Source organism: Schistocerca piceifrons, chromosome 1 (assembly GCF_021461385.2).
Source record: "Schistocerca piceifrons isolate TAMUIC-IGC-003096 chromosome 1, iqSchPice1.1, whole genome shotgun sequence".
Taxonomy (NCBI): domain Eukaryota; kingdom Metazoa; phylum Arthropoda; class Insecta; order Orthoptera; family Acrididae; genus Schistocerca; species Schistocerca piceifrons.
The window spans coordinates 1,013,057,913-1,013,084,074 of NC_060138.1; the positions used below are offsets into that span (position 1 = coordinate 1,013,057,913).

At 45.7% G+C, this 26,162-nt stretch overlaps 1 protein-coding gene across 3 annotated transcripts in view; it reads right to left on the reverse strand.

The window, feature by feature from the left end:
* Positions 1–1,702: 1,702 nt before the first annotated feature.
* LOC124801998 (beta-arrestin-1) overlaps positions 1,703–26,162 on the reverse strand; it is a 522,503-nt gene continuing 498,043 nt past the window's right edge. For all 3 annotated transcript variants that reach the window (XM_047263118.1, XM_047263136.1, XM_047263127.1), the window contains exons 11-13: positions 6,492–6,578; positions 5,317–5,469; positions 1,703–4,421 (exon numbers count right to left, since the gene is read on the reverse strand). In XM_047263118.1, the coding sequence (XP_047119074.1) occupies positions 4,334–4,421; positions 5,317–5,469; positions 6,492–6,578 (328 nt within the window). In that variant the 3' untranslated portion in view covers positions 1,703–4,333. The remainder of the gene's footprint in view (positions 4,422–5,316; positions 5,470–6,491; positions 6,579–26,162) is intronic.

Genomic DNA, 26,162 nt, shown 5'->3' on the forward strand with positions numbered 1-26,162 from the left:
CCAACATCCTTAAACTTAAAGCTTTGCAAGTTATTTTTATTGGGCACTAATAACAAACAAAATGTAACTGACAACAGTATTATAAAAACTTTAAACCATGCCATACCAGCTGATTGAAGAGAGATGACACTACTACTATAACCTTCCATCTTATTGACCCAACATATCACACTACCCAACAAAGTAATTAAATAGCAAGAATGGCCGACTTCATTGATCTGCTTACAAAGTTGTAGAAGTTGTCACAAAATTGTATGACTTCATCTAATACAATTAATACATATCTGATATTTCACAAAGGCAGGCAAGTTTCTTGGCAGGATGCGCTTTGCAAAATAGATGAAAAAGGTAATGGAGAAATTGGTGCACGCGCGCGCACTCTCACACACACACACACACACACACACACACACACACACACAAAAATCACTAGAATTAGTTCAAGTGTTGAAGGTCATTCAACAGTAGCCGAGTAGAATGTAATGAAGCAAATGATTAACACCAGACAGGCTACCACTGGTACGGTGAAAGTAAAGAGACAATAAAGCCATAAATAACTAGACTATACTTAAGCTTATCAAGGGAAGCAGGATATACAATAAATGTTAAGGATGATACTAAACCAGCTGGACATGTAGCTACGAAATTAAATCAGCCTACTTGAGGAAAGACCACCTGAGTTACAAACAGTTATGGAAAGTACAGCAACTACGTTAGAAGAAAGAGTGAAAATTCACAGGTGGACAAAATCTGTTTAACAGCAGACTTTTCACTTCTATGCAAAATTTTCATCACCTCACTATTAAAGGTAATGCGAGATAATTGTCGAAGTTAGCACATGGTCAGTCTGGCATGATACTTTCAAACTGCTGAACATGGGCACGTGTAGAAAAATTGAGAGGGAAATTATAAATGTGGCGGGCAAAGGTAGTTTGAATTCAAAAGGGCCTAGCGGAAACTGAACACAAGCTGAGATAGGGCAAGTATAGAGAAGGAAATTGAATATGACTTTATAGATGAAACCATCTCAACATTCACCTTATGCAATTTAAGACAACTACATAATGGCAGATAAGAATTTAGCCTCCCCCCCCCCCCCTGCCTCCACCACCTCCAATAAATGAATGCTAATCCTCTATGCTACCAGCTGCATCTTTGCTTTCAGCAACCAAACAGAAAAGTCACGACACTTTCACAGCATTGTATTTGTGAACCTAGAAAAATCTTCAGCAGGGTAAGTTGAAGTATGATATTTGAAATCATGGGGATCACTTACACCACCTGAATAACAATCTTTAACAACCACAAAAACCCAGTGATGAATAAAAATGTGCAAATCCTGCAAAGAAAAGTTGACGTTATAGAAGATGGAAATGCAGGATTGCAACTAACCAATGAAAGAGATTCAAGAGAAATTGACTATTTGAATAGGGAGGGAGACATACGAGAATTACTGCACAAATAGACAGTCAGCCACACAATAACCAGCAAAAAAGAAACAAAGCATTTGATATGTGATCATATAAAATGAACATGCAGTAGACAGTGTGTGTGCAAAAACAATATATCAAAAATTCTTACCAGAGTAAGGAATAGGCTATTGGGACATCCAGGAACAACCGTCTTAAACAGTAGGAGTGGATGGGGAAGGCTTAGTGGCCTACATCTGGGGGGGGGGAAAAAAAAAAAACCACCACCACCACACACACACACACACACACACACACACACACACACACACACCACCACCACCCCTCAAGACAATTAGTCTAAAACAGTGGAACAAAGCACAGCCTACCTTTCTTTGATAGCCTCACAGTGTATCACTTTTTGGGTATTGTGCGAAACTACTACTACATTCCATATATACGAAGTTTCCATGGTGTTTGTGCTACAAATATTTCATAACACTGTGCTCATATTTCAGTGTATACAACTAGAACTAATTTCACCCTCTCACATACTGTAGTAGTAACCATTTTTTTCCGAAACATTCTAAGTTGGTCATGGAGTGTGAAGTCTCTCCTTGCATGTTTTACAAATGTAACCCAGTCATGATACAAACATTAACCACAATGGATTATATTATTTTTTTCCTTTCTTTGTTTCTTTAATAAAACCAAACCTCACTGAGCAATTGGTTTTCCTTTGTTTGAAATCAGAAGCTATTTCACATGTTATCAACAGATATCCACAGGTCTCCAATAAAACCCTGTCCTGACACAGAGGGATGTTTATAATATACTAACTTTTGAGTTTAGTATTGCCTGTGATGACCCTGGAAGGTTTTATCTGCACTTAAAGGATTTTCTCAGTTGCAGTTGGCTTGCTCTTATCTCATTTTTTTAGGTGTTACATTTACATGAACAATGTATAAACGGTTACATTTTTTTTCTGTTCAGCAAAAATGTTGCAGCACTGTTACGGTGAAAGCAGTTCACAAGGATGACACTTTGGGAAAGACTGATGAGCACATTGTTTTCACAAGTCACAAATGTTTACATGTTAATGGATGACAAGTCATGTTCTGGAAATTTGTTAACTACCAAAAGAGACAAAAACATTGATTCAGTTTGTTAATTTTCTCGAGAACCAATGACTGACCACTGAAAATAAGACAGCATTAACTAGACTGTGTTGGGGCTCAGGTCAGTGAATTTTGAAAAACTCTGGGAATGAGGATGATTGTTGCCAAAATTGTCCATTGACTTTTAATGACCAGCCAAAAATGACATAATTTTCTTGCCCCACCTATCTGACCTAGTTTTGTGCACTTACTTGTTGTTTCCATGTATGAAAAGGCAACCATATGATGACGTAATTGAGTCAAAGTTCATCATCATCATCATCATCATCATCATCATCATCATCGTCGTCATCACCACCACCACCATCATTAGAGAACAAATAATATAATTCTTGTGAGATTATGGACTGCTATACATAGTTCCAGAAGAAATGCGCTAAAATGTATCGAACAGGAAAGTCATATAAATATTAAAGGAAGAAAGTGACATCCCACAAAGAAAGTGATTAATTAAGATATTTACTGAGATATAAATTTAGGAAACATACGAATATGCCAACTGGGAGAGAGAATTTTTGTGCCTCAACCAAGAGAGCTGACCACGAAAAACAGCATTTTCCAGGTGAAAAATAAGTTTTTTTTTATTGAAGTCACAAATATTCTTTAAAATAAACACTTCCTCACACCATGGTGGGACTACACTATTACAGTGTAACACAAGCTTGTGCATGTGAGTGAGGGGGTTTTTTTCTTTAGTTTTTGGAAAAAAAGATAATGTCTCTAAATACTACATCAAATGGTTTTCTCATGATTCCAATATTTTAATCTAGTTATACTCTAGTTAAAAAAAACGACAACAACAACAACAACGTCTCAACTAACAGATTTGATTTAAAAAGTTTAATGCAGGGTGTTTACATTTGGTGCATACCATGAATACTGGCAAAATTTAAGGAACCAATATTCAATAACAACTGATAAACATTTCTGCAGTTTCTTTTACACTCAAAAGTACATACAACAACAAAAAGAAATTGATCTCTGGTGACTGGATTAAAGAGGAACACAATCTATAGCAATACACAATCACCTCTATAGACTATCATGTACTGGCCTATGTGCACAGGCAAACAAAGTATTACATTATTGCAGGCTACAGCAACTGGATTATTATTCCAGTTTAAAGTAAGTCATTACCTACAGGATAAGAAACAACAACAGAATCTTGTCTATGGTTAAAAATTGTACAAACGGCAAGTATCTTACAGTCCTTATCTCCTGACTAGGTCAACATATATGTGTGTGTGTGTGTGTGTGTGTGTGTGTGTGTGTGTGTGTGTGTGAGAGAGAGAGAGAGAGAGAGAGAGAGAGAGAGAGAGAGAGAGAGATCACTAAAAATACCAATTAAAATGCTCAGACTGATGACACGTAACTAAAATAATGTGTAGCAACATAAGGTAACAGTAGAATACAGTGAAGGGACTGTTGTATTACTATGCAATACAAAAAATATAAAAATGAAAATGGCTATGTTGTTATTCAGTACTAATCACTTAACACCAGAAAATGCCACCCCACCTTACACGTATGCCATTATCACTTCCTCTATTGTCTGAAACCTCTGGTTACTTCAAGAAGCATATAAATTACAAGTTAAACCCCAGAGCTTCAAATGGAAGTTGCAACCTTCAAGTTAAAAGGATTCACTGCTGTGATTATTGCAGTGTCACTTATTACTCCACACAAAGTAATTTCTGTGCACAATGAAGAAGCGAAGTGTTTTTTTTTTTCCAACGATGACCATTTTCAAGCATCTGTTTCTGCACCTTTCAATCGCAGTCTTGCAAAATCTTCAAAGATTATATCATCATCTTGATCAGGGCATATTCCTTCCCTGTGAAAATAATGAGCAAACAACAGTTCAAATCATAACTATTTAACAATACAAGCAGTCAATTATAAAGTAAAACTCAAGTTATGTAAGTTTTCGTTTAGATTTATGACAAAGCAGTTTGCTGCTACAAGGACCACATTATTATTTCTGTCCATTCAGTATACAAGGACCACATTATTATTTCTGTCCATTCAGTAATTCATAATTTCTAATTTCATCTCATAATCTAATATAAAGAAGCAACTGATTTTGATATACAGTGTAAGACTCTCATCAACATATCTAAGATAGTAATGGGAGAAAGGACGGAAAATGACAGGACAGATGCAGGAGAATTGAAGCTCTCTATTAAAACCAAAAATATAACAGTGACACACAACTAGAATGGTACTGCTTAGTATCCCTATTCAAAATTAATACTAATACACATACAAGGTTTAATCAATACCCACCACATAAATAACGAAAATTCTCACTGACACAGCAGCCAGGAGGCACAAGAGGTAGTGTGTGTGTGTGTGTGTGTGTGAGGTAGGGGGGGAAGGCACGCACGCACGCACGCACATGCATGCATCCATTTGGAAAGCATTTCCACTGATCAGCATGGCTACCATATGCCTCAATATTTCTCCCATAGTTCAATAAACAATAACACTCATGTTCTCTTTCAGGTTGTTAAAAAATATGATGTTTATGAGGACTACAAAAAAGAAAGAAGGGGGTGCATTTTCAAGCTGAGCAAGTCCACATTTGCCTTAATAGATTCAAGCAAACCACAGAAAATCTAAATCTGTATAATGGGTGGACGTAAGAATGATATAAAAGAAAAAAACTTCTTTTTCTGGCCCGTTGGTGTAATTGTGCAATAAAACAAAGACCATTAGGAAATACTTACGTATCAAGTTGGATAAGGTTTGTGTCAACAGGCACAACATCTTCACCACCTTCCTTTACTGCATGTGATGGAGATGGCCGGGCTGTAGATGGTGCTGGCTCTTCTTCAGGTTTAGGATGCATCAGAATAAACGGCAGCTCGGCAATCAAGTCTCTGAAATTGAAATTTACAAAGTATATCCCATAACTGTAATGCTGTCACCCTCCCACCTGACACACACACACACACACACACACACACACACACACACACACACACACACAATGGCTATTTAATAATTGGTACTGCCTCAGTTTTGTGATTTATTGTAAGCATTAATCTCCATTTCATCATTGCCTCAGAGTGTCACCTGTTTATCTCTCCCACAACTAACAACTCCTCATTGCCCAATCCCTCTCTTTGTCCCTCATCTGCCTGCAGCAGTGAGAGTGCACTTACAGAAAAGCAAATCCTCTTAACCTGCAGCAAAAATCTGTTACCAGTAATAAAATAAATTACTTATATTTCAGCAGGAAACTAAGTATACCATAAGAGGAAGAGCTATTACACGAAATTTATTTAAGCAGATATCAGACCAGGGTCTTTGGAGAATTATTTGAATTAAAATAAAACTCCAGACATAAAAAAAATCTTGCCTTTTTCAGTAAGAAAATGTAAATCTAGTTCTGAACAGCAATATCTACTCTTATTTTAATACACTGTAACAACAACCAAATGTTGACTATGTTAGTTTTACATTACTATAAAATTTTCTGTAGATCTGAGGAATTTAAGGAACAAATGATCAGCACTAATAACAGTGATAAGAGGTTATTAACAATCTGTTTATTACATTAAAACAATACATCTGAAATTTATAAAATAAATCTGCACAGTAATGGAAAGTTTAAAAAAAGATGCTTAAAAATTTTAAGAATTACAAAAAAGGGAAAAGTGTAAAGAAAATCAAGAAAAGGAAAGCAGTTAATATCTTACTATAAACACTAGAAAATTCAGTACTTCAGTATTACAATGACAAATTACATGTACAGGAAACAGCACAGACTTAAGAAGCATTGCTAGTAACAAAATGAATTTTGGATTATGTACAAACAGCTAAGAACATAAGGGTGAGAGTAAGAAGTGGAAGGAAGGAATAAATGAAATTTGGAACTGTAAATTAACATTCTACGTACCCTCCAAGTGCGCCCAGACAGAGCTTCACTTTGACCTTGTACTGCACAATTATTCCAAGATTCTCTCTTTGGGAAGGATCTGCAACTCTGCAATTAATGAAGGATCTTCTATTAATGATACTACTGAAACAATCTTAGTGTAGTACATAACTGTAGTAAAATAACCCAGCAACTCATCTTTTACATTTTCTTTTAGTTCCACATCTAATCACTGAATAATATAGTGAGGAACACTGAAATTATGTGACCAGATATTAACTGGACAACAATTGAGGTTTATGAAAGATTAACATTTTTAAAAAAATAATCTCTGTCCTCAATCTTTACCATGGATAATAGAGTCTTTCTAAAATATTTACAATGCTTACCACATCTGTAGCAATTTTCAGCATTAACTGTTAAAAAACCAAATTAATTTTTACTACAAGGTCCACTGAGCAGACTAGCTTCATTCTTATTGCATTCAAAAACTCCATGCATCACAAAAACATGGAAAATTAGCAAAACAATTTTAATAGCAAGCAGCAACATGCAAGAAAAGAAGCAGCAATCCAAACAACAATTAAACAAAATGATTTCAAAAACAACAGTTGCAACTCAGTTTTAATGAGAACAACCTAATAAGAATTATACGGTCTATACAGGCAATGACATTCCTATATTACTGACCCAACATGGTCGCAGATTCGTTGGAAGACTGTGTCAAAAGTAATGACATTCCTATAAATGTACATTACTTTGAAAATTTAACAGCAATGTCCTCAATTAAATCTTTCTTAAAAATGTCCTGAAGTCCGTTGTAAATTGTTTCTTTTGATAGTACATCTTTAGTGATGGACACATTTGATTTTTACTAACTTTATCAAAGTGAATTTCAAACTGGCGACAATACTGGAGGATTTCTCACAGACTGGTGCATTTTCACACAGTAACAATAAATGCTGACACTTAAAAAACACTCAAGCAACCAACACACCCATATGGACACATACCTAATCTGACAGTGAAAATGGAACTACTTCTGTACAAGGACTGTTCTCTAATTCTTTTCTGTAGTATAAATGAAAGTCTTACAGAGAAAATACTTCACTTTTTTTTTAATGCAATCAGATGAACAATGTTCTTCAATCACATTCATTATTTTGTTTCATAGAATTATTTATGCCTAGTCAGCTTATGTGGAGTACAGCTCTGAACTACGCAGGTGCTGAATATAATACTGTACAAAACAATGGGGTTAGTTCATTTTGTTTTATGGCACAAAAACAAATAAGGTCATAGACGCCTATGTTACAACCTTAGACCACTACAACAAAAAAGGAGTTAAAAGCGACTACACGTTACGCCCAATTGACAGAAAGAAAGAGAGCTAAGAACAAGGACTTCCTCTTGGAGAAGAGTACACAAAAAAAGCTGCATAGAAATGGATATCCCAAACTAAAGATTAAATGTCCTTTGCCATATTGCTACTCTACTCTACTCTTACTCTTCTGACCTCACAAACTGCAGTCTATTTTTGGCCTCGTCAAGGAGCCTCTTGCACAGTATTCCGTCTTCGGCATCATCTTTTCTTACTCCCAGTACCTAGAGATCTTTGGCGACCTAGTCTCTCGATCTAATTTTCAGCCTGCCTAAAGTTCTTCAGCCTTCCATTTTATTCCACGAGTCATCTCTCAGTAAAGATCCCTGCTCTCTTCTATAGATGTGGCTGGTCCATCTTAGTCGTCTTCTCTTGGCTCCCACAACTAAATCCGGTTCACTGTACAGCTCCCTGTTCTTTCTATCTTCACCATTCTCCTCCCTCATACATTAGTCCAAATATCTTTCGCAGGATTTCATTTTCAAAAACTTATCTTTCTCTCCCTGTATTTATCTTTCTCTCCCTGCATTTATCTACTTTCCATATTTTACACCATATAGTAATACTAGTCTGACTACAGTTTTATGTATTTTTACTTCAGTTCCTCCTTAAAAATTTTTTAAATGACGGTAGTTTGTTGAGTGTGTATGATGCAGAGTGTTTATGCAGCTTTTGATCCTCGCCTCGGTCTCTTGCTTCTCATTGTTTTCGTTGTTAACTACTACGACCAGATATTTAAACTCGCCTACTTCTTCAAATGTATGGTTATCCATCTACAGTGTTTCCCATCTGTTTGTTCTGTAATTTCATTTTAACCTCTGAATATTTTTTCTCATCATTTACTTCTAATCCAGCTTCCTTTCCTTTTTGAAAGTCTTTTTGCTAGTATTTTAAGGTCACCAAGATACTCAGAGATTAGCGCTACGTCATATGAAAAGACCAGTAAATTTATTTTTGTTCCCATTTTAATTTCCTCTTCTGCTTCACTTGCTGCGTGTAACGCTTCCTGTATTACAATGATGAATGAGAGGGGTGATATTCCATCTCCTTGCCTGATTCCTGTTTTTATGTCAAAGGCCTTGAAATAGTCTCCCTCCATTTCCACTACACTTTTTGAGACTTTCAGTGTCACTTTCAAAAGATTTATAATGTTCTTCGCTATTCTGAATCTCTTCATTTTCTCTCACAACTTATCTCTGCATATAGTATCACGGCTTTCTTAAAATCAACAACCTTTATTGCCATTGATCATTGTACTTCCAATATTTGGATATGCCCTCTTTCAGTATTAATATATGGTCAGTGGTTGAATGATTCTTCATAAATCCCATTTGTTTCTCATTTATTATCTCTTTTAAATATGGTTCTAATTTTGTCTGGAGGATATTTGAGAACACTTTATAGGTATTGCTAATTAATGAGATGCCTCTGTAGTTCCTGCACCATTGTTTGTCATCCTTTTTATGAACTGGTATTTTTATCGCTTCTGTCCACTCCTCTGGCATTCTTTCTTCATTCCAGATGTTTGTAAGAACTTTGTGTATTTGTTTTGCAATTTTTATTCCTCCCTTCCTAAACAATTCAGCTGTTACTTGCCATCTCTTCCTGGAGCATTGTTGTTTTTCAGTATTTTGATTGAGTCTACTGTCTCTTTCATTGTCGATGGTTCCACGAAGGGATCTACCCTCTGATGATCATGTTGTTGCTCCATTTCTTCACTTCCATATTCAAAATTTAGAAGCTCCTCAAAATATTCCCTCCAAATTTCTATACCTTGGATCTTTCCAGTTCTGTATTGCCACTTTTATCTCTGATGCCACACATCTGTGGTATATATCTTTTTCTGAAAAATGTAAATGATCTGTAAAAACCTCTTTTATTCCCAGACCTTTTATCCTTCTTTGGTCTTTTGATTACACTACCCACATGTTCTCTCTTATTCCTTCTGAGAAGATTTTTAGTTTCTCTATTAACGTTTTCAGATGCTTCTTTACTTTCACTGGAATCCTCTTGTAGGTGTTTTCCTTTGCCGCTCTTCTTTCTTTCACTTTTTGCTCACATTTTTCTGAAAATCTCTGATTTTTCTTCCTTCGTTTTCTTTATCCACGTACTTCTAGTACCACTTCTTCCACATTAATTTTTATCATTTCCCAGTGGTCTTCAATGCAAGGTTGCCTTCCCTTGTTAGAACATCAAATTTGTCTATGTCAATGCTGTGGTCTTTTATGCTGTGTTGCCCAGTATACTGCATGGCCTGAAATGAGGTGAGAGCTCTGCTGTAAATACTGAGCAGTGTTCCTGAAGCTGATACCAAAAATGCCAATGATGAAGGCATAGCTGACACCATGGCCAGGCTGAGAGACATGAGACTACACAAAGGTACTATCACTAAGTTCTGTGTGAAGGTTGAGAAACTTGCACCAATAGATCGAATATGGAGTAGTTTCCTCAGGAACAGTGAGTCCAAGACAATCAAGTGTTTGGCATTGTTCCCACACCATGATGTGTCTATGGTTAACAGGGGATATCATGTATATATACATGGCAAATAAGAACGAAGTCTTGACAAATCAGAAACCACAGCTCAACTGACACCAAGCAGAAAACTCCTATGGATGAGCTTATTCATGCTTTGGCTGCCAATGGTTGCATCACAGCAGTGTATTGACAGTTTGGAGCTTGACATCATTGTCTCATAGTAAATGGGCCTTGGTGAACAAGTTCACACTCACCACAAGTAGGTCACTTCTTGGAAAAATGAGACCCACTTTCAAGTCAAGACAATGGCATTTTCTCCTTATGTTTCTTCCTTTCTTTCCTTCCTTTATTCTTTTTCTCTCTTGGAAATGCAATAGAAATGGGCTGAATGTTTTGGGCAAAGCACATAGTATCCTAGTCCTGAAGGAGATACTGATTGCAGATGTGCAGAGTTCACCTGACTATTTAGGGGTCTAGTCTCTGTAGAGGCTTAATAGTCCTGCTGTGCAACTCTAAAGCGGAAGCACTAGGAGTTTGGGCTACACAATGGTAGTCATATTTATGTCTATCAGACAACCATGGCCAAATGGCCAGTCGATTCCACAATTCAAAAACAAGTGATAACTGAAACATGGGTTCTCAACATTATTAAACAGGTCAAAAAGAACAACAGACCACATAATTTATGAGCTGGCACTCCTTAACACTGATAATGCTGCCCTGGGCAAAACCATGTTACTGTATAAAGAAAATATTGTTGAGTGCAGTACAAATAATTGAAGGGGAAGGTAGAAGTAAGGTGGAGATGATGGTGTTGATTTTTCCTTTGAATAGCACTCACTTGCAGTTCATGAACATGTAACAGTCTTTCATGCACCTCTCTCAGAAAACAACTGCAAGACATTTATTTTCTTGTACGCCCTCCTTACATGACGACGACTTAAGATTTGTAATTATAACATCATGATACAGGACCTGAGGCCAGTTGGTGAAGAAAGGAGCATTTTCTGAGTGATGAGATAAATAAATGTAATGTAATCATGAAACAAGAAAACCAATCACAGAAGACAATTACACCAACGACGACACTGCTGTCCTACCAACAGACTCAGTCTTTTGCACAAATAAAAAGCATTCCACTAGACCTCTGTGATACCAAAGATAACTACCAGACAAAACAATATCAAAGAAGCTTTACATTATTAAATAATTTAGGCAGTAATTAAATGGTGCTTCATTCTGAATTGAGTCTGAACCCATTTGGAAATTCTTAAAGACTTTTCATCCTAAACAAGACTGTGAGACAGAATGCCCTCAGAACTGAAAGAGTAATTCAACTCACGACTACCATTTCTGATTTATATAAAAATGTGGCACAGAAAAATATTGCTATATAAACACACAAACTAAAGCAAAAACAAAATGAGGAGGAAATATTACATCCATTGAAAACACAAGGAGAGAAGTGCACTTATTATTAAGATTGGCAGTAACAGCAACATAGCATTCCAAAATGATAATATTCATTACCAATTTTATGTACTGGTCACACACTTACTTTGCCCCTCTATGGTCATTGGAAGTTGCCCAACTTTGTGCTGCTCAGGAATGTTTATGCTCATTGCCAACCATAGCAAAAATGTGTGAAAAGACTGTACCTGGACCTTCTAGCACCTCACTAACCATTCTCTGTCAATTCTGCGAAGTATTAATCCATTACATCTTCAATTCTTTTATAACCTATAAGCTAGCTACTCTGGGAGAAGTGGGTGGGGCCTGTCTCAGCAACCAGTGAGCTACGAACAAATCACACGCTTCCACTCCCCGCATCTTTCACTCAGGTGCAAAGTACAAGTGTGCCATCAGTATAACTGCCTACTAAAAATTTGACAGGAGAAGGTGATGAGGAAGCCACACTAAGAACATAATCCTATGTCAAAGCTACCACAGATCAAAAACAACAATAATGTAAAATCCTGGATGGAACAATACTAAAACTAGGCAAAGTTAACCACTAATGTAAAGTGCATAGACACACAACAGAAATAGAGCTCACAATAGCTTTCGAGTTCTTACTCTTTTTCTAGCAAAAGTACACACATTCAAATAACCAACCGCACGGGCACTCAAATAAACACTATCTTGGTTGCAGTGAGACTGACTACTGATTATCAATTATTGAGAGCAGTTGCCTGGACGATGTACTTGGGGAAAGTGTTACAAGGAGAGTAGAGCAGGATATTGCGAGACATGTCTTCCAACAGACAATTCAGCAGTTGTGTACCAGGACGAAAACACCACAAGGACACAAGCCTCTTACAAACAACCCCACTAACGTCAGATGACGGGACACAATGGGAGGCTGGCCGAGGCAGGAGGACTGCAGCCTTGGCTGCAGCATCAGCGGCCTCATTCCCAGGCACTCCTACATGGCCGGGAACCCACAGAAAGCTGACAGGAGAGCCATCATCAGCAAAAGAATGGAGGGACTGCTGGATCCATTGCACCAAGGGATGGACCGGATACAGAGCTCCAAGGCTCTGAAGAGCACTGAGTGAATCAGAGCAGAGTACATATGATGAATGGCGGTGGCGGCGGGCAAACTGAACGGCCTGATGAGAGAGCAAAAAGCTCGGCCATAAAGCTGGAACATTGGTCGAGGAGCCGGTATTTAAAGGTGACGGCCCCGACAATAAAGGCACAGCCGACACCATCATCAGTTTTGGAGCCATCAGTGTAAATAAAGGTGTGACTAGCAAGTCGCGCACGAAGTTCGACAAACCGTGAGCAATACACTGCAGCCGGAGTACCCTCCTTCGGGAGCGAGCTGAGGTCGAGATAAATATGAACCGGAGCCTGGTCACAAAGTGGTGTCGGGCTCACACTCTCTCTGAAGGTGGTAGGGAGGGCAAAATCCAATTGTCGAAGCAGGCGACGAAAGCGGACTCCCGGGGGCAGAAGGGCAGACACATACAACTCATACTGACGATCGAGAGAATCGGCAAAGAAGGACTGATAAGAGGGGTGGTCGGGCATTGACAACAGCTGGCAGGCATACCGACACAGCAGTACGTCACGCAGGTAGATCAATGGTAATTTGGCAGCTTCAGCATAAAGACTCTCGACGGGACTAGTGTAGAATGCTCCGGCCGCAAGACGTAACCCCCGATGGTGGATGGAGTTGAGACGGCGTAAGAGGGATGGCCGAGCAGACAAGTAGACGAGGTTCCCATAATCCAGCTTTGATCGGACTATGGACCGATAAAAGCGAAGCAGGACAGTGCGATCCGCTCCCCAAGATGAACCACTAAGAACTCTGAGGACATTAAGGGAACGTGTACAACGGGCAGCCAAATAAGAGACGTGCGGAGACCAACAAAGTTTTCTGTCCAGTGTGAGCCCTAGAAACTTAGTTGTTTCCACGAATGGGAGAACAACGGGACCGAGATGTAAGGATGGCAGAAGGAACGCTTTATATCGCCAAAAGTTGATGCAAACCATCTTCTCTTCAGAGAACCGGAAGCCATTTGCTACACTCCATGAGTATAGGCTGTCTAGACAACGCTGAAGGCAGCGCTCCAGAAGGCATGTTCTCTGGGCACTGCAGTAGTTCGTGAAGTCATCGACAAAAAGAGAGCCTGAGACAGTAGGTGGAATGCAATCCATAATTGGATTGATCGCTATGGCAAAAAGGGCTACGCTCAAGACGGAGCCCTGAGGCACTCCATTCTCCTGGAGGAAGACGTAGGACAATACGGAACCCACACGTACCCTAAACTGTCGATCGGTTAAAATGGAATCAATAAAAAGGGGCAGGCGACCGCGTAGACCCCACCTCTGCATAGTGCGGAGGATACCTCCTCTCCAACAGGTATCATAAGCCTTCTCCAAATCAAAGAACATGGCTACCATTTGGCGCTTTTGCAAAAAGTTGGTCATGATGAATGTCGACAAGGTCACAAGGTGGTCAACAGCGGAGCGGCGGCGACGAAAGCCGCATTGAACATTGGTAAGTAGCCGTCGAGATTCAAGAATCCAAACTAACCGAGCGTTAACCATGCGCTCCATCACCTTACAGACACAGCTTGTAAGAGAAATGGGGCGATAAGTAGAAGGAAGGTGTCTATCCTTCCCGGGTTTGGGTATAGGAACAACGATGGCGTCACGCCAACGCATGGGGATTTGACCTTCGGTCCATACGCGATTGTTAGGTACGAAGAAGGAAGCTTTTGCCTGCCGGAGAAAGGTGTGCCAGCATCTGAACGTGAATGGCATCTGGCCCCGGAGCAGAGGACCGGGACAGTGCAAGTGCACGTTCGAGGTCCCGCATAGTAAAGGGGGCATTATAATGTTCCAGATTCAGCGAGTGGAAGGAAGGTCGCCGAGCCTCTTCTGCCTCTTTCCTGGGAAGGAAGGCAGGGTGGTAATGGGCGGAGCTTGAAACCCCCGTGAAAAAGCGGCCAAAGGCATTGAAGACAGACTCAGGATCAACAAGGACCTCATTACCAGAGGTCAGGCCACGTACCGAGGAGTGGGCCTTAATGCCCGACAGCCAGCGCAGGCCACCCCAAACGACAGAAGAGGGAGTAAAACTGTTAAGGGAGCTGGTGAAAGAGGCCCAACAAGCTTTTTTGCTGTCTTTGATGACTCTACGGCATTGCGCTCGGAGTCGTTGGTATCCAATACAATTCACCAATGTAGGATGGCGGCGAAAGGTGCATGAAGCACGTCGTCGAGCACGGATAGCGTCTCTACAAACCTCATTCCACCAGGGGACGGAAACGCGATGTATAGAAGAGGTAGTATGAGGAATGGAACGTTCGGCAGCATTGATGATAACAGCTGTGAGGTATTCGACCTGACTGTCACAACTGGGAAAATCATAGTCCGGAAAGGTCGCCAGGGAGGAGTAAAGTCCCCAGCCAGCTTTCGATATGTTCCAGCTCGAAGGACGTGGGGATGGGGTGTGGTGCAGGAGACGAACGACACAGGGGAAGTGGTCGCTCGAATAGGTGTCAGAAAGGACATACCACTCGAACCGACGGGCAAGAGTGGTAGAACACATCGAGAGGTCCAAGTGGGAGTAGGTATGAGTAGAGTCCGAGAGGAAAGTCGGGGCGCCAGTATTGAGGCAGACAAGATGGAGATGGTTGAAGACATCCGCCAAGAGTGAGCCTCTCTGACAGGTTGCAGGAGAGCCCCAAAGGGGATGATGGACATTGAAGTCGCCAAACAATACAAACAATAAAAACGGCGGAGGAAGCTGAACAATCAGGTGCATCATGTCAGCTCGACTAACTGCGGATGACGATGGAGTGTAGACGGTACAAACAGAAAAAGTAAAAGCAGAAAGAGTAATACGGACAGCTATTGCTTGGAGTGGGGTGGTCAATGGGATGGGATGGTAATAGACATCGTCCCGAACGAACAACATGACCCCACCATGAGCTGGAATACCGTCCACAGTGGTGAGGTCATACCGCTCTGAGGTATAGTGGGTAAAAGCAATACTGTCAGTTGGGCGCAACTTGGTTTCCTGGAGACCAAGGACGAGCAGATTAGATGGAATACCTCTTATGTTCCAATGTAACAAAGCCATCGCTAGTCAGAAAAAAGGGGGAACGAAACGGGTGAAGAGCTGGTCACTTCGACAGCCGCGGAGGGCCAGGTTTCGAGGGAACAACACTACAACCGGCAGAAGGCGGACCCTGTTCCATTGAGTCGTAGCCAGCTGCGGCCGCTGTCCCGGGTTGCGTAGGAGGGGCAGCATCATTTGCCGACGAGAGGCCAGCTGAGCATCTGGCAGCAGAGCGTCCCGGCGAAACTGAGGACGGCCGGGAGCAGCGACTCACAGATGGAGCGTCAGACGAATCGCGCCGGGGTGGAGAGGGGGATAAGAACTACTTCTTGGAGGCCTTCTTGGAAGTCCGAGGAGGCAGAGGGATGGTGGGCGGGACCCGAAGAAGGTCCTCACGCGTGGTGTCCGTTTTGGAACGCCGGACCTCGGAAGCCGGAGTCCGGAACGTTTCCCCGATGGACGCCTGAGAAGAGGTGGGGGGGGGGGGGGGGGGCAGTAAGGGTGGCCCCTGGGGCAGAGGGGGTGGGGGCCGCAAGGGAGGAGGATTTGTAAGGGAGGGAGGGATGTGGGAGGCGGAGGCATAGACCCCGGATGGGGTGAGGAGGTGGAGGGGGGACAGGATAGGGGTGAGGATACTGTGGACACGACTGAGGCAAACGAAGTTGTCAACGGCACGGGATGGAGGTGGTCATAGTTCTTCCTCGCCTCAGAATAAGAGAGACGATCCAAAGTTTTGAGTTCTTGAATCATCATCTCCTTCTGACACGCGGGGCAGTCTAAAGATCTAGGCGAGTGGATGCCAGGACAATTAACGCACCGAGGTGGTGGGGTGCATGTATGTTCCTCACGAAGAGGACGTCCCCAGCGCCACAAAGGGGCTCAGCCTCGCACCTTGACGACATGTGCCCAAAGCGCAAACACCGAAAGCAGCGCATAGGAGGCGGGACGTAAGGTCGCACGTTGCACCGGTAGCACATCACCTTTACCTTCTCCGGGAGAACGTCCCCCTCGAAGCTGACGATAAAGGCCCCGGTGTCGGTGCGACGATCTTTGGGGTCGCGCTGGACTCGCCAGACGAAATGCACGCCTCGGCGCTCCAGGTTGGCCCTGAGCTCCTCATCAGATTGCAGCAGGAGGTCCCAATGAAAAATAACCCCCTGCGTCCTATTCAGTGCCATATGCGGGACAATGGACACTGGGATGTCCCCTAGTCGGTCACACGCCTGGAGCGCCGCCGACTGTGTGGCGGAGGTGGTCTTTATAAGAACGGACCCCGAACGCGTTTTACTGAGAGCCTCGATTTCCCCGAAGATGTCCTCGATGTGCTGAACAAAGAACATGGGCTTGGAGGTGGCGAACGTCCCCCCATCAGTCCGAGAACAGACTAAATAGAGAGGGAAGTACTTCGCCCCAACCCGGCGGGGCTGTCCTTCCTCCCAGGGAGTGGCCAAGGGGGAAAGGGCAGGAGAACCAGAACCAGAGACAGTACCTTTCTTTTTAAAAGACTCGGCTGCAGAGCGACCTGATACATGTTGACGTTTCATCTGCGAAACGTCCGCCCCGATACCACCCACTCCGACCAGGGGCTCTCCCCACGGGCGCCACCTGGCAGGATGACCGTTGCCGGGAGACCTGATGCCCCAAGGAGACGAGCGTCTACTCCTTGGCCGACGTGGGGAGGGTGCAGCTCAGGTATCGGCAGTACAATCCCTGTGTTGTCAGGGGGCTACAATCTAGAGGGTACATGACGACCCCACCACAACGGGTTGGCTACCGTGCTGGATTTCGGGTGCCATGGAAAGCCCATCATGATCGTAGGTGCAGATGGGGACGCACTATCGGCGTAACTTGTACAACCCATCAGGCGTTTAGGCCCAATTTGAGGAATAGTGGGAGGGGTGGGAGAGATAGATGGCGGGAGGGGTGAGGGGTGGGAGATATAGATGGCGAGAGGGGGTAGGGGTGGGAGAGAGAGAGAGAGAGAGAGAGAGAGAGAGAGAGAGAGAGAGACGGCGTGAGGGGGGAGGGGTTGGAGAGAGAGAGAGAGAGAGAGAGAGAGAGAGAGAGAGAGAGAGAGAGAGAGAGAGAGACGGCGTGAGGGGGGAGGGGTTGGAGAGACGGCTTGAGGGGGGAGGGGTTGGAGAGACGGCTTGAGGGGGGAGGGGTTGGAGAGACGGCTTGAGGGGGGAGGGGTTGGAGAGACGGCTTGAGGTGGGAGGGGTTGAGCGATTGGGGGAGGGGGGGGTGGGAATGATGGCGGGAGGGGGGGGGTTGGGAAAGATGGCAGGAGGGGGGAGGGGAGGTTTTTTTTTTTTTTTTTTTTTTTTTTGTGGTTTTCGGGCGCACAACTTCAATGGTCATTAGCGCCCTGACTACTCTAAGAATGCACCGCGAGGCACAAGTTGACAACAACAACTAAAAGGGAAAACACAATAAAAGACAGACTGACAGGCATAGGATTAAAAAACATCATCAAATGTCCTTAGCGAGGTGTGTCAAATTCATAAAACAAAGAACACGAGCAGCTGCTCGTGGGTCATCCGCTAAAATGGCATCGAAAGTATTAGGCAGGTTAAGATCGAGGCGCAGTGTGTTAAGATCAGGACAGGACATTAAAATGTGTCTAACCATCAGCAAGTGCCCACATGGGCAGAACGGTGCCGGCGCAGCCGTCAGCAGATGGCGATGGCTGAACCGGCAGTGTCCAATTCTTAACCTTGCTAAAACGACCTCCTCCCGCCGAGAAGGGCGTGAGGAGGACGTCCAAGCCACGGGAAGAGGTTTTAAGGCCCGAAGCTTGTTGTCGGTAAGTGCAGCCCAATCGGCATGCCACAGCGACACAACGCGCCGACAAATGACCCTGCTAAAATCGGACGAAGGGACACAACAAGAAGCTGTCCGAGGCTGGAGGACCGCAGCCTTGGCCGCGGCATCTGCAGCTTCGTTCCCAGGGATACCGACATGGCCAGGAACCCACATAAAGCTAACCGGCGTACCGACGTCCACCAGCTGCTGAAGAGAGCGTTGGATCCGGTGTACGAAAGGGTGAACCGGGTACGGATCACTGAGGCTCTGGATGGCGCTCAGGGAATCTGAGCAGATGACATAAGCAGAATGTCGGTGGCGGCAGATGTAAAGAACAGCCTGGTAGAGGGCAAAGAGCTCAGCTGTGAAGACCGAACAATGGCCATGGAGCCGGTATTGGAAACTTTGTGCCCCGACAATAAAGGAACACCCGACCCCGTCATTGGTCTTAGAGCCATCTGTATAAATGGAAGTCATGTTGTTGAACTTCGAACGAAGTTCCAAAAAACGGGAGTGGTAGACCGAATCGGGGGTGACCTCTTTTGGGAGCGAGCTGAGGTCGAGGTGAACGCGGACCTGAGCCTGGAGCCAAGGTGGCGTGCGGCTCTCGCCCACTCGAAAGGTTGCAGGGAGTGAAAAATGAAGGTGCTGAAGGAAGCGACGAAAGCGAACTCCAGGGGGTAGCAGGGCAGAGACATACAACCCGTATTGAAGGTCAAGAGAGTCGTCAAAAAAGGAACGATAAGACGGATGGTCGGGCATTGACAGTAGCCGACAGGCATACCGACAAAGCAGTATATCGCGCCGGTAGGTGAGTGGCAATTCGCCAGCGTCAGCATGAAGACTCTCTACGGGACTGGTATAAAATGCTCCGATCGCAAGTCGTAAACCCCGATGTTGTATGGAGTTGAGGCGGCGTAAGATGGATGGCCGTGCAGAGGAGTATACGAAGCTCCCATAATCCAGCTTGGAGCGGACGATCGACCGATATAGACGAAGTAGGACGGTTCGATCCGCTCCCCACGACATACCACTGAGAACACGGAGGACATTTAAAGAACGGGTACAACGGGCGGCCAAATATGACACATGTGGAGACCAGCTAAGTTTCCTGTCAAAGGTAAGGCCTAAAAATTTGATTGTCTCCACGAGTGGGAGAGCGACGGGACCGAGTCGTAAGGACGGTGGGAGAAACTCTTTGTAGCGCCAGAAGTTAATACAGACCGTCTTCTCGGCAGAAAAACGGAAGCCATTGGCGACACTCCAGGAGTAAAGACGGTCAAGAGAACGCTGAAGACAGCGCTCCAGGACACGTGCACACTGCGCGCTGCAATAGATGGTAAAATCGTCCACGAAAAGGGAGCCTGATACATCAGCTGGGAGGCAATCCATTATTGGATTGATCGCGATGGCGAAGAGAGCGACGCTCAAAACTGAGCCCTGTGGCACCCCATTCTCCTGGCGAAAGGTGTCGGACAGGACAGAACCCACACGTACCCGAAACTGTCGATCCATTAAAAAGGAATGAATAAAAAGAGGGAGGCGACCGCGAAAGCCCCAGGTATGCATGGTGCGGAGAATGCCCGCCCTCCAACAGGTGTCGTAAGCCTTCTCCAAATCAAAGAACACAGCCGCGGTCGGGCGCTTCCGCAAGAAGTTATTCATAATGAAGGTCGACAAGGTAACCAGATGGTCAACAGCAGAGCGGCGCCTTCGAAATCCACATTGTACATTGGTAAGTAGGCGTCGAGACTCGAGCAGCCAAACCAAACGAGAGTTAACCATTCGCTCCATCACCTTACAGACACAGCTGGTAAGCGAGATAGGTCGATAACTGGAAGGCAAGTGCTTGTCCTTCCCCGGCTTAGGAATCGGGACAACAATAGACTCGCGCCAGCATGCGGGAACATGTCCCTCAATCCAGATGCGATTGTATGTACGAAGAAGAAAACCTTTACCCGCAGGAGAAAGGTTCTTCAGCATCTGAATATGAATAGAATCAGGCCCTGGAGCGGAGGACCGTGATCGGCCAAGTGCGGTTTCGAGTTCCCGCATGGTGAATGGGGCATTATAACTTTCACAATTCGAGGAGCGGAAGTCAGGTGGCCTAGCCTCCTCTGCCTGTTTGCGGGGGAGGAAGGCAGGGTGGTAATGAGCGGAGCTCGAAACCTCGGCGAAAAAGCGGCCGAAGGCATTGGAGACAGCCTCAGGGGCCACAAGGACTTCATTCGCGACCTTCAAGCCAGAAACTGGGGAGTGGACCTTAGTGCCAGATAGCCGGCGCAGGCTACCCCAGACAACAGAAGAAGGAGTAGAACTGTTGAAGGTGCTTGTGAAAGCAGCCCAGCTGGCTTTCTTGCTTTCTTTAATAATACGACGACACTGAGCACGTAATTGTTTATAATTAATACAATTCGCCACTGTAGGGTGGCGCTTAAAGGTGCGTAAAGCACGTCGACGAGCACGTAAAGCGTCTCTACATGCTGCGGTCCACCAGGGGACCGGTACGCGACGTGGAGAAGAAGTAGGGTGAGGGATGGAATATTCAGCAGCAGCGAGAATGACTTCCGTGAGGTGTGCGACCTGACGATCGCAGCTTGTGAAGGTTTGACCCTGAAAGGTAGCCCTGGAAGAGAAGAGCTCCCAGTCTGCCTTGGAGATGGTCCAACGAGAGGAGCACGGAGAGGGAGTATGCTGCAGGAGATGGATAACACACGGGAAGTGGTCGCTCGAATATGTATCAGAAAGTGCATACCACTCAAACCGGCGTGCAAGTTGGGGAGTACATATAGAGAGGTCTAAATGGGAATAGGTGTGAGATGTGTCCGAAAGAAAAGTAGGGGCGCCAGTATTGAGGCAGACAAGATCGAGCTGGTTGAAAAGGTCTGCTAACAAGGAGCCCCTCGGGCAGGATGCTGGAGAGCCCCAAAGGGGATGGTGGGCATTGAAGTCTCCAGTTAACAAAAATGGTGCAGGTAGCTGAGCAATAAGTTGCTTCACGTCTGCCCTGGTAACGGCAGATGACGATGGAGTGTAAACGGTACAAAAGGAAAACGTAAAAGTGGGGAGAGTAATGCGGATGGCAACTGCCTGCAGGCCGGTGTGCAACGTGATGGGATCGTAGTAAATATCATCCCGGACCAGCAACATAACCCCTCCATGAGCTGGGATACCTACCACAGGGGGTAGGTCAAAACGCACAGAGGTGTAGTGTGCCAAGGCAATTTGATCGCATGGGCGTAGCTTCGTTTCCTGGAGGGCTACGACAAGCGGACGGTGCAAGCGGAGCAGCAACTTCAAGTCCTCTCGGTTGGAGCGAATGCTGCGAATATTCCAGTGAATAAGTGCCATCGTAAGTAAAGAAAGATGAGAGAAGTGGCCACCTCGAAGGCCGCTTAGGGCCTGGCTTCGAGCGAGCACTGCCGCCGCTATCAGTAGGCGGACAGTCATCGTCCACTGGGGCTATAGGGTCATCGGCCATCTCGGGAGGATGGCCGGGAGGGGGAGCTTCCTCCGCCAGTGAACGGCCAGATGTACGGCGACCAGCGGTGCGGCCAGGCGAAACGGATGACGGCCTGGGGCGGCAGCCGCTGGGTGGCGCAAGAGAAGAAATGCGCCGTGGCGGGGAAGGAGAACTGTGCTTCCTATGCGCCTTTTTGGAAGGACGTGTAGTGGAAGTACCGGTCGAAGGCTGTGAGGTCGAGGTACGTAGGAAGTCTGCACGGGACGGGTCCTTCTTGAAGGCCCGTGCATCTGACTTCGGTGTCTTCGTTTTAGCAGAAGCTGAAGAAGGTGCTCGTGTCTGTGGGGTGATGGGAGGAAGAGGAGACGTCGACCGCGCGATCTTAGCACTGGCCGAACGGACGACCGTGGTGCTGAAGGTCAGATCGCATGTCTGGGTTGCTACCTCCCGGGTAGTCCGAGGAGAGGCGAGGACAGTACTGTATTTCCCCGCTGGGAGCAGCGTGGGCTTCCTACTAGCCAATAGCTTGCGAGCAGCCGAGGTGGACACTTTCTCTTTGACCCGAATTTCCTGGATACAGCGTTCTTCCTTATAGACAGGACAGTCGCGGGAGGATGCTGCATGGTCACCCTGACAGTTCACACAACGAGGAGACGGAGGTGGACAGTCACCCTCATGGGCATCCCTGCCACAGGTGACACATTTAGCCGCATTGGAACAAGACTGTCGAGTGTGATTGAAACGCTGACACTGGTAGCAGCGCGTAGGTGTCGGGATATAGGGGCGAACAGAAATAACCTCGTAGCCCGCCTTGATGCGCGATGGCAGCTTAACACTATCGAAGGTCAAGAAAATTGTCCGGGTCAGTACAAGGTCATTGTTGACCTTTTTCATGACCCTATGGACAGCCGTCACGCCCTGCTCAGCGAGGAATGATTGAAGCTCCTCGTCAGTCAATCCGTCGAGGGAGCCAGTATAGACCACACCACGAGACGAATTCAAAGTTCGGTGGGCCTCCACCCGGACAGGGAACGTGTACAGGAGGGTGGCCCGAAGCAGTTTTTGTGCCTGAAAGGCATTCTCAGTTTCCAGTAATAAGGTGCCGTTACGCAACCTGGTACAGGATTTGACAGATCCGGCTATGGCATCTACGCCCTTCTGAATAACGAAAGGGTTGACAGAGGAAAAATCCTTTCCGTCCTCAGTTCGAGAAACTACGAGGAACTGTGGGGCAGGCGGTAGTACTTTTGTCACTGTTGGCTGGTCACGTTTCCGTTTTTGGGTCGAAGTCGAAAGAGATGGAGTAGAATCCATTGCGGAGGAATCCCCCATGATTGCCAGCGTCTCCGATGGCGCGCTCCTTCCTTGTGGGGACCCTCTCAGAGGGCACTCCCGCCTTAGGTGAATGTTTACACCTCAGGTCACACCTCCCGAGAAACAGACGGAGGGACCAATCGGCATGGTCAGAAGGTATCAGCTCAGGCAATCACCCCTCCCCGGGCCTGGCCTTTACCAGGGGGTACGCGCGTGCCTTACATGTCTACCCAGGGCGGGGACTTACGCGTTACCCCGTCACCGGCTACGCGTGCGAACGCGTGGGTCGGCCTTCAGGCACGCACAGGGAGGAAGGAAGAAGAGGAAAAAGAAGAGAGAGAGGGAGAAAGAGGACAGACTGTCTCAAACGCCGAGGCGGAGACCAGAGAAGGCAAGGAGAAGAAGGCAATGAGAAAGCAAGGGGAAGAAGGCAATAAGAAGGCAAGGAGAAGAAGGCAATGAGAAGGCAAGGAGAAAAAGGCAATGAGAAGGCAAGGAGAAAAAGGCAATGAGAAGGCAAGGAGAAAAAGGCAATGAGAAGGCAAGGAGAAAAAGGCAATGAGAAGGCAAGGAGAAGGCAAGGGAAAGAGTAAGGAAGACAGTGAGGTGGAGAAGAGCAAAGAAAGGAACCAACAAAAGGAAGGAAGAAACGAGAAGTGAAAAAACCAAAAGGACCACGATGATAGGTCGTGGAACCGTCCATCTCCGGACGCAGGCGCGAACTACCCCCGTGAGGGGGATGGACTCCTTTTAGTCGCCTCTTACGACAGGCAGGAATACCGCAGGCCTATTCTAATCCCCGGACCCGCAGGGGGGGGGGAGGGGAGGTGGGTAAGATGGCAGGATGGGGGAGTGGGAGGGGGGAGGTGTTGCAGAGACTGCGTGAGGGGGGAGGGGTTGCAGAGACTGCGTGAGGGGAGAGGGGTTGCAGAGACGGGGGGAGGGGAGAGGGGTTGCAGAGACGGGGGGAGGGGAGAGGGGTTGCAGAGACGGGGGGAGGGGAGAGGGGTTGCAGAGACGGGGGGAGGGGAGAGGGGTTGCAGAGACGGTGGGAGGGGAGAGGGGTTGCAGAGACGGGGGGAGGGGAGAGGGGTTGCAGAGACGGGGGGGAGGGGAGAGGGGTTGCAGAGACGGGGGGAGGGGAGAGGGGTTGCAGAGACGGGGGGAGGGGTTGGAGAGACGGCTTGAGGGGGGAGGGGTTGGAGAGACGGCTTGAGGGGGGAGGGGTTGGAGAGACGGCTTGAGGGGGGAGGGGTTGGAGAGACGGCTTGAGGGGGGAGGGGTTGGAGAGACGGCTTGAGGGGGGAGGGGTTGGAGAGACGGCTTGAGGGGGGAGGGGTTGGAGAGACGGCTTGAGGGGGGAGGGGTTGGAGAGACGGCTTGAGGGGGGAGGGGTTGGAGAGACGGCTTGAGGGGGGAGGGGTTGGAGAGACGGCTTGAGGGGGGAGGGGTTGGAGAGACGGCTTGAGGGGGGAGGGGTTGGAGAGACGGCTTGAGGGGGGAGGGGTTGGAGAGACGGCTTGAGGGGGGAGGGGTTGGAGCGATTGGGGGAGGGGGGGGTGGGAATGACGGCGGGAGGGGGGGGGGTTGGGATAGATGGCGGGAGGGGGGAGGGGAGGTGGGAAAGATGGCGGGAAGGGGGAGTGGGAGAGATGGCATGAGGGGGGAGGGGGGGGTTGGGAAAGATGGCGGGAGGTGGTGTTGGGAAAGATGGCGGGAGGTGGTGTTGGGAAAGATGGCGGGAGGTGGTGTTGGGAAAGATGGCGGGAGGTGGTGTTGGGAAAGATGGCGGGAGGGGGGGGGGGGAAGATGGCGGGAGGTCCCACAGGCACTTTCACTAGAAAAACACCTTCACTAGAAAAACACCAAGAGCTCGAAAGGTAATGTGAATAGCCTTTTCTTTTACGCATTAATATGCTTCTCACACTAGTTCGCTACAGGCGAGTGGCTTCGTTTCCTTAATTTACTAACTGGTTAGTAACACAGTTGCTACTAGACAACGAACAAACAACAGCCATCTATAGCAAGGGAAACAGCCTCCTAAATGAGTCCTAAACTATTGTGAATGGCATAAAACCTAATTTATGGAACAATTAGTCAAAATTTTAGTATTATTTCTATGTCGTGGAAGGTCACTCAAACAGCTTGGAACTGAAAACTTATAAACAAAGAAATATATTCGTAGTTGTGAATATGGGAAACTATCAGTCGTATAACGGAAAGATGACAATGAAAATTTGTGCTGGTTAAAACTCGTACCCTGATTTCTCACCTATTGTGATCAGTTACATTGCCATTAGGCTATTCAAGTTAAGTTTAAAGTTTGACATTTGAGAGCTCTTTGAAAGACGTAGTGACCTCCAGGACTTCACCAATAAAGGGGAAAGTTATACAGACCAAAGTTAATGTTGTCAACTTACACTCTCTCTTATTTTAGCGGGTAGATCATACGTAACAACCTAATTCTGATACAGCTCTCATGCTTAATAGATTTTAATGTATCTTGTATTTTGGGACATAAAATTTTCATTAATATGTACATTTCCCGTATTACCAGATAAAAATTTCATAAATTTGAGGGCAGCAGTTTATTGATACTGCCATTACACTTTAAGCTAACTGACAGTCATTGCTTCTCATAATGTGCTACAAAATGTGTTTAGAAGAGTAAAC